Below are 9,470 nucleotides of genomic sequence, written 5' to 3'. Positions count from 1 at the left end.
CGCTTGCCAATATGATTCTATTGTTGAGTTGTTGTCGATAAGTAATTTCTAGAGTGGGTGCTGTTTATTAGCAGTGCCTCCTTATCTAGCGTACTTGAGTGTTTCCTTACGATGTCTTGATTTACGAGAAATTTTTTCAAGTAGTCATCCGGGCCCTTTCTGAAAAACTTGGCTTTGAAACGTCTCTCTTTGCTTTTTTGTGCATGATATTCTTCAAGTATTGGCCATGAAGAATTGAGTTCGAACTGTTTTGGTGGCGAAAATATTTGTGGTATGGGACAATGGATAGAGAATCGAGATTGAGTCCTCCTTAGATTTTCCAAATGTCCCTAGACATGTACTTAAGCTTTTCCGAGACTCGACGTATGCGGTGGTTGCCTTATTGCAGCCTGCTGATGCGGCTTCTTTAGAATATTTATCCAACCCCTGTCTAACTACCGAGATTGACTTTACCTTAGGTACTTTTCTTGCTACATCGTATGACATGTATATACTATTTCTATTCTTTCCATTTCCCATGTTAGGAGATCATAAGTCTAGTCCAGATCAAACTATAACACACTCGTTCATGTATCAACTTTGCGGCTATCAAATCCAATAAATCATCATAATTTTCAAAGGTTTTATGCGACAACGAAATTTAGATATATTTATCAGCCTAACAACCGACCGGAGAGGGCCTATCAAGCGGGTTTGGGTTGCACAGATCTCGATTCATAGGCCAGGAGTACCAGCTGAATTATTATAAAGATATACTAGCCCCCAATGCTAATGATTTAATGAGTCGTATAAGGGGGAGCCTTACAATAAGCAGGCGCATCACTGAGATTTATAAGAGGGGGATCACCTCTTACGAATATCCCAGGAATACCGTACACCTTTTTCAATATGTGGCTCCTAATATACCATGTATATCCAAAAAAGAAAATCCCCCAAAAGAAAAAGAAGGACTGAAATTTTTGGATTCTCCTGCTGAAACCGGCTCCAGGATTGGACCTCTACTCATAAAGCTAGGTAGGCATTCTTCCTTTTGAAGGTCTCATTCAAATAAGGCACAGCAGGTGTGTAGTACTACATAGCAAATCTTACGGCTTAATTGATAGAATAGAGGACCCCAATCAGACATCAAAATGCGAGTACTACCACCACATGAACATTGGGGGTTAAGCTCGGATGATACCTTAGGTACTGAAGGGATGCCCCGCTCAGCAAATATATAGAGTCTGCCGGCGCTCTGCCCACCTTTGTAATTGCGTGAACTGCCAAATGATAGATATTACCTAGCTGGCTGTTCATCACCTTCTCGTACAATGGATCGTGTTGACCTTATCTCGGACGGTGTGTCCCTGACGCTGTATCTCGGTTTAGGGATATCCTGGATTCTACTTTCCACCCTTTTCGTCATGATTCGTTTATGGAATACCTGGGCGAAAGAAAAGACCTTTCTAATCGAAGAGTGTACGTTCACACACGGCCTCTGTCAATTCATGGGCGATGTTTACATATTAATAAGAAACATGTTAGATTTGTCTATTATCGCGGTTTTGTTTTTAGTCCCTGTCTTCGTACTGAGGATATACGTAGCACGGGCATATGCAAACATGATTGAAACTGGTGTGTTCAAAAATCTCCGCCAACGTCGAAATCTAATACATGAAATAGGATCAGAAACACCGGATAGGACTATATCTTTCTATTTATCCGTAACGTTGAAACCATCTTACTCCCTTCATTGACATTTATTAACTTATTTCAGATGGAAATAGCCCAAACTATAATTGCGGCGTTCTTATCATTCTTTGCCAAAGCCCCCTTATTCTTCCTTTACATTCGCCTTTTCGGATCTGTGAAGTGGGTTCGAATAGTTAGCTATTCTTCTATTGTCCTGACGCTTTTGCAATTTATAATAGGCTCGTCCATGCTGGGCGCCTATTCTAGTCCAATAGGAAGATCTCCATTAGATGATCGTTTCTTCATCAATACCTTTATGATGTGGAATTCTTATGTTGTATTGTGGAATGGGATCGTTGCGGTTGTTACCGATATAATACTCTTCCTTATCCCATTTCCAATTATCATCAACTTACAGCTTCCGCTTCGGAAAAAGATCAACTTAACAATTGTGTTCATGGTTGGAATTTTGTAAGTTAAAGCCGAGCATAATTCTTATACATTCCGGCTGCTAATGCCCATCGTGACTTAGTGGAATAACCTTAGGTGGCCTCTCCTTGACCTGGCGGGTGTTAACTCTGAGGCACAGAACAAACCCCACGTATGTTTTAATGCTTAGCACGTATGTCAATAACAGTCCCAGAGACCCTACAAACCCATAGCTTACCTATCGCCTCAGTATTTGGGAATGTTCTTTAGCTATTATGATCAGTTGTGTGCCGGCAATCCTATCGTTCTGGACCAACTACGTCTCAAATTCGACTTTACATCTACAAATCAAATCGGCTATAACATCTATACTTCATCGAAAACATGAAACGTCCATGGGCAGCTGTGAGAACCTTCAAGAGCATACAAGCAATGACCATTGTTTAGCGAGACAGAATGATGAAAGCGCTATCAAGGAGTCTCGAGATATCAAACATGGCACCTCCGAAACTTGGCTAACCATTTAAAGCACCTAATACGAAGCATAAAAGAAATTTAATTTTTCTCTAAAGGGGCTTATCCTTGTTCATGGTTTGATGGCCTGTATCGAATAATCGTTCTTTTATCACGAGTCTAGCCCAAAATGCCCATAGATTTAATTTCCTACATAAACCATTTCAAAGATAGCAGAACTCAGAACATCATGTTAATTCATAACAATCACCAAATACTTCCTAGGACCCAATTCTAATGCGAACTCGCATACGGGACTTAATAGCTAGCGTGGTCAGACGGCACCTGTAGGTAATACATCGCCGTGCCATTCATCAGTCGCCCCCTTAATCATCTGCTTGCTAAACTTTCGCATCGTGATATAAAAATTCTGCACGTAGGATTGGAGGCAGACTCATCAGTAAACTGAAAAGGTACAGGAATCTCAGCCCCTTTTGGAAGTCAGATCTCTGAACGAGCTTGTCACGCCACGTCATGACGTTTGGGAACTCGTTGATGCTAATACTGCACCACTTGGCCGAATATACTCCCGACAATAAGACGCGTCACCGCTCACCTCGCCTTCAAGTCGAAACCTTAGGCCAGAAATGAAACCTTTTTAAGCTTTCGAAGGTGGCCGTGGGTTGGTCCTCCATCGCACAGGCTAGTTGAGTTCTAGGGAACATCTGGTTAGTTGAATCGCAGTAAACTTTCAACCTCACTAGCCCTTTTTAACAGCGTTACGTACTAGGTAGGTTAGGTACCTATAATACATACACTACATATACCTAGAGGCAGAGTGACTGTTACTGACTGATAAGCAACTGGATAGGCCATAGGTACCTATGCTTCTATCTACTAGGACTTAAGGTATAGGGGTTGCATGCTTAACCCAAGAGCACTTAGGTACCTATTTTCCTACCTTCAATAGGTACATTGTTGCGGTAGTCATCTTATTTCTAGCACTCTGATATACCTTAGGTGCGAAAGGTGTACGCAATGGAGACAGTCACAGGCATCAATCTTGACGTCCTCACACCAAGTTGATGTCTGTGCTGGCACGTAGTGAGGTAAATAGCTCGTAAGAATCCGCTATAGTTCCGAGGTTGTATATCAAACGCGTAATCCTTTGGAAAGCTCAGACCGTCGATTCGCTCTGCTCCCGTACCAATATGTGACTCAAGGCAGACAAGTCGTCACAAGGCCAAAGCTAGTCGTGTCGCCATTCATCATAGCGCTACAACTCTCCCTCGTCTACGACTATATAAAGGCATTCCACCCCCCGAGATGTCTGGATTTCTCTTCTACTTTTTTCCTCATACTTTGTCCAAAGCTAAGATGGATTTCTTCAAATCCGGAGCAGGACGTGGCTATCTTTCAGATGGCCCGACGAAGCCATTTTCCTTTAAATCAATCTCACTTCCACCACATCACTTCCACCACTTCATCCAGCACAATAACCTTCCTCTGCCCAAATCTATCATCCCTCCCCCTTCTATCAATCATCTACACTACAGTCATCCCCATCCCATTCCCTTCACCCCCCCTCTCAGTCTACGCGTCTTCTTCGATACCCTGCTTAGAGCAAGGAGATCAATGAAAAAACGTGGACATCAAAAATTGTGCGAATGCTCCCCGACCTTGTGATAAACACAAGACCAGGTAACCCAGGGGCACGATGTGCAATGGCACCCTGGGGAAGAAGTAATTCTTGAGCTACCTCTTCCATCGCTAGTAAGGTATGAAGAAGAAAGGAAAAGAAAAGAGGAATTAAGTGGGAGGACAGCTGGATTATTATAGTGCTGGGAACGAGAACCCTTGCGGCCGCTCGATGGGATAGGGGGAAGTCGTGGGGACATGAGTGTCAATGAAGGAAAGGAGAGTTTGGTATTGATGACGCAGTGTTGGGTGTCGGTTGCAGATGAATCAAACGATCGCATAGGGGGGGACGGGGAGGGGTGGAAGGCGAGGGCCAGAATGTCGCACGAAATTGGGGGGGTGCAAAGGGGTGGAAGGGGATAGGAGGAAGAGCAATGAAGGACTTGGTACGTTATGGGAACTTGGGAGGGGTGGAAGGCGAGGGCTAGAACGTTGCATAAAACTGAGGGGCGCAAACGGGTGGAAGGGGATAGGAGAAGGGGGTAGGAGAAGGGGGTAGGAGAAGGGGGTAGGAGGAAGGGGGTAGGAGGAAGGGGATAGGAGAAGGGGATAGGAGGAAGGGGATAGGAGGAAGAGCGACGAGGAACTTGGTACGTCATGGGAACTTGTGGGAACTTACATGGGAACTTATAGGGCAAGTGTCACTTCATAAATTGAAACGAGTTCTTGCTCTATACGACACTCTTACACTAATTGTGGGAAAGTACATGACGAATATCACATTGAAAGAGGCAGGTTTCAATGAGATGATATGCTATAGAGTTCAATGGCGTGATTCTCTAGGCTCACAGGAGGCTCGCACCTCCTAATAATCAAGCAACATACGGGCTTGAACCTGCGTGATCTACCCAAGGTAATCGTTGTGCACTGTGTTTTAAGATTGGGCTTCAAAGACGACAGAAGCGACAATGTAAAATGTATGAGGCGAGGATGTGGGTCGATGTTGCCCATCCTCAAGGTGACTGTGATAGATGTAATATGGTTGAATGTCTCTCATTACCTATGTCAGTTGAGGAGGTGCCCAAGTAACTCCAGGGTCGTCTCCTCATGACATGTAATAACTTTAATATAGCTTCCACCATGATACTCAGTATTCCCTGCTTAGTCCTCTCAGCTTGGATCGAACAATTGGGTTCGAAACCCCCAACCGTGAGAGAAAGCTATAGCAATACCTGTAACACTTAACTAAAGGGGCGGCCATTGTTTCGATATTTAAATCCGTGCTCTGTAATTCCCGTAGCTTTACCTGGCGGTCTAAAAGAAAACTACTCCGCCCGCATACTTTACTCACCTTCGGGCATACATTCCCTTGAATACACCTCCATAGCGTAGGGTACGAGGCTCATTCAAGTAAATCTCAACAGTTTAGTGAATCATCACTTTATTTGACTTCCCAAGTAGGCAGTCTAGCTACGGGAACCTCCGGGTCTCCCTCACATAACCAGCCCCGCAGAGGCACATTGTGTAATGACCTAGTTTTCTTCATAGAAGACATCAACATCACAAATCTTCCCATCCCCCAGCCACTATCATCCACCTTCGTCATCCTCCAGCTAGACCTTGGCTAACTCATAGACGTCTCAGCATCCACAAACCCCCCATTGCCAACCCTGATCCAGCTCTCCCCCTAATACCGATACCAGGCGTGCTCATCATCCCGGATTGTGCCGCTAAAATGAAGAGAAGGTACCAAAGTTGCCAATTGCCCCCTTTCCAAGCCTGGTTGGAAAGAGATTCGAGACACCACGACGGTCTAACCAGTATCGCCCAATATAAGAGCGACGTGTTGACCCCCGTGACGGCTGTAGCAAAAGACACCACGTAAAGCCAACAGGTGCTGACCATACGCAGCCTCAAAGCTGATTGGGAGAGTGTATCTCACCCCAAAAACTAGAAATTATCGACAAGAAATTACCAGATTATCCCGATCTGAGTAGTATGCAGTAACTCCGTCCAAGTAAAACTAGAGTAATGCTCTATCGGGGTTGGTGCTTTAACTTTTCGACGGAAAACGACGAAATGAACATGGGGCAGTTAGAAGTGAAAATAAGGGAAATGCAGAAAAACACCAAAGGTCTGAAATGTATCAAATGTAAAGCGAAGAGTCGCAAGCGAGTGTCGAGAAGATTAAATCATTCCCAAGTTCATTAAGGTTCGTCAAAGTCGAGGATCTATAGTTCGAGGTAACTGATGAACCATGGTCCGATAGAGATATCCATATATAATCGGGGTGGATACTCAGTAGCGCCAGGACCATATCAAGTAGTTGTGGTTCCCATTCAAGTTGATTTGTCTGGTGTTCGAAACGTTACACCTTAATATGCTTGACCTGGAACGGGTTTCCTGCCAACAGGTGCCTGAGGAGGACCCCTGTATTGCTGCTGGGGAGCACCACCGTTAGGGTTCATCGGACTGGGTCCGGGTGGAGTCATCCTTCGCTGCTGTCTCGATCCTGGGGACTGAGGACCCGGGCTCATCCGACCAGTCGAAGGAGAATTCGGACGGCTTCCATGTGGACTCATACGTCCAGTTGCAGGGGACTGAGGTCGCATAGAAGCAGGCGATTGAGGTCGACCTGCCATGGGATACATAGGTGATTGTGGGCGGCTACCGGGAGTCATAGCTCTTTGTCCAGGAGGGTAGTTCGGGCCGGGACCACGTGGGGGGCCACGAGGACTGGGGATTACAGGTGGGCCGGGACGAGCTCCAGGTGGTCCACCAGCTGGACGGGGCTTCACGGGTCGAGTTGACAAACAGGTCCTGGGGACAACTCCCTGCTTAGAACGGTCGAGTCGGATGCAAAGAGACTGATTAAATTAGCTACTATTACGTCATAATCCATCATTTTAAAACTTACCCAGCCATCGTCATACTCATGCAAAAGCCTGACAAGTTGACCAGCCTTCAGATCCATCTCATCCTCCAAAGTCGGGTTGAAATCCAGTTGGACACGGTGAACGGCTGTCGACGGGGGGCCACCAGCTGCTGCAATAACTGCCGCGCTTCGGGAAGGACCAGGCGATTGACCAGGAGCAACAGAATGAAAGCTGAATTCGGTATCGGCTGGACTGGGAGGTTCAGGAAGGACGGTAAGGTCGAGAGGTGCAGGAGCTTCCTTTCGAGTGGAAGCCTTTCGGGTTAGAGCGGTACCTGCGGCTGCAGCGCCTAAAGTGGCCGCACCGGTAGCTGGCGAAGATCTAGGAGGTGAATTCGTGGTCTGAGCAACACCAACGACGTTCTCAGGGTTGTCAAAAGGATTTGATGACTGCTCAGTGGGCGTGTAAGCACGTTCGGCGTTGTTGCCGAAAGGATTCTCGGGGTTATTAGGACTGCTGGAGCCGGGTCGTTCCCAAAGAGAGCGGTTGGCATTTTCAGGCTTCAAGGCTGCTCCACCAGTTGCAAGTGCGAGAGCAGCCCCCTTGCTTGATCGTCGTTCGTTGAAAGTGGGCATGAAATCGGTCGTCACAGGCCTTAGACTAAGCTGGGGTGCGGTAGCACTGGTTTGGGTCGACATGATTGACACGCGGCGATTGCTCATATTAGCCTTCTCATCCTCGATTTCCTGTTGCTGAAGCTGCTTCTTGCGCTTGGCGAATAAGAACCAAATAAGTAAACCGACCACTAGGACACCGCCAAGGACTCCAATTGCGATACCCGCTTTCGCTGCGCCGCTAGTGTCAGGGACTGAGGAATCTGCGGTAGCCGTCGGAGAGGAAGTGGCTGCGGCGTCCGTCGCAGCAATTTGGGATGTCTCGACATTCTTAGTCGCTTTCGTAAGTGTCGTGGGAGTGCTAGTAGCGAGAGCTAGTGTCGAATGCTCAGTAATATCAACGGAAGAGGTACCCATAATCGACCCAGGCAGGATTTCGGTAATTGACTTCTCGGCGCCCTTCGTAGCCGAGGCTGTGCTCTCTGCCTTGGCGATCGAGGCTGCCACCACTGTGTCTTGGTCCTTTGTTGGTGAGCTGGTTGGCTTCGCCTGCACAATCGGGGTTGGTGTCGCTGTAGCCTTGGTCTCGGGAGCATCTTCATCTTGACCTAAAGTTCTATATCCACCAACTGGGCCATCGAAGGTTTTTGGCAGGGTCTGGTATACAGTCATAACAACTGTCGATTGCTCGGGAGCCCTTGCCTGTACAGTAGGTGTCTGCACGAAGGCATTTTTGAAGTCGTTGGCAATACTCTCAACATCACCGGTGAACTTATCCGAATCGCTATCGCTTTGCCTTCTATGAAGGTAGTTATGACGGTGACCCGACATAATGAAGAGTTAATTTTTTCCAGAACACTAGAAACTTTGTGTTACTCCTATAAAAAGCCAAGTCGTATGTTCGACCACATTCAGCCTAGAGATAAGTAGGTCGCGCCGCAGAGACGTAAGTATAATCGAGTTGTGATTATATTGTAAGTGCGTTTAAGTAATGGTCGTGCAACCGTGCTAATCTCGGATTTTAAAAAAGAATGTAATCCACGCAGAGATGTTATGTTAGTAGTAATGCGACTCGGAATCGGCGGTAGTGGCGTAGTTTACACTGTTGTGCTTTTGTTTACCGCGGAGGCAAGCGTCGAGATCGCGATTCGTGGGGTAACGAAGGTGTAAAACCTCGATAAAATCGAGAAGCTACGGTTTGAAATGAATGTAATTGAGAAAGGATTCAACGAAAGAAACCCAATTCTCGTGAGGAGAGGGGGGAGAGACCGTGTGCCTGGGTTGCGACGTACGAGGACGGTGAGGAAGGGAAGAGAAAGAATGAGAGGGAGGAGAAGAGAGGATGAATTGGAATAGTGAAGCGCCAGTGGGAGGAGCGAACCCGGGATTGGCCAGCTGCCAAGCTCTAGCGCGTTTCCCGTCCTCGTTTCCTGTCCTAGGGTACGAAGATACTCCGGATAATACACTACAGTACCTAACGTATTGTACAATGGAAAGCGCTGGTGGTTCCTAGTGTCCTTCGCTTCCCTGTAATTCAAGACCTCAAACGGTAGCAACCGTTGCTCATCACCTGTAATACAAAGTACATACCACTTACACAAGAGCCGGGACTGGTAGTTCTTTTCGAATTTAGGTACTTACATAGTGTATTATTGGAATAGGGTTTCCTTCCCGGCTATTCTTGGGTGGTTGCATGAACATGCAATCCGTCATATCATTCATTTTAGGTATTATACCTACTTAATTCACCAACGGGAGCGCATTATATCAATTTAGTATCCGTCCATCT

At 46.5% G+C, this 9,470-nt stretch overlaps 1 protein-coding gene across 1 annotated transcript; it reads right to left on the bottom strand.

The window, feature by feature from the left end:
- Nucleotides 1–6,331: 6,331 nt before the first annotated feature.
- On the bottom strand, nucleotides 6,332–8,645 carry F5Y00DRAFT_153509 (uncharacterized protein). Its single transcript, XM_048004569.1, has 2 exons — nucleotides 7,109–8,645; nucleotides 6,332–7,058 (listed from the first exon to the last, which is right to left on the bottom strand). The coding sequence occupies exons 1-2, from the start codon at nucleotides 8,510–8,512 to the stop codon at nucleotides 6,567–6,569; spliced, it is 1,896 nt and encodes a 631-aa protein (XP_047868643.1). The 5' UTR covers nucleotides 8,513–8,645; the 3' UTR covers nucleotides 6,332–6,566.
- Nucleotides 8,646–9,470: the final 825 nt, after the last annotated feature.

Source organism: Daldinia vernicosa (assembly GCF_022497035.1).
Source record: "Daldinia vernicosa strain CBS 139.73 unplaced genomic scaffold F5Y00scaffold_5, whole genome shotgun sequence".
Taxonomy (NCBI): Eukaryota; Fungi; Ascomycota; class Sordariomycetes; order Xylariales; family Hypoxylaceae; genus Daldinia; species Daldinia vernicosa.
The sequence above is the reverse complement of the archived record's forward strand: the minus strand, read 5'-3'. Positions and strand labels throughout refer to the sequence as shown.

Coding starts and splice junctions, on each gene's coding strand:
- F5Y00DRAFT_153509 (XM_048004569.1), bottom strand. CDS start 8,512: ATGTCGGGTCACCGTCATAACTACCTTCATAGAAGGCAAAGCGATAGC. Junction 7,059..7,108: donor ATGAGTATGACGATGGCTGG/GTAAGTTTTAAA, acceptor TAATTTAATCAG/TCTCTTTGCATCCGACTCGA.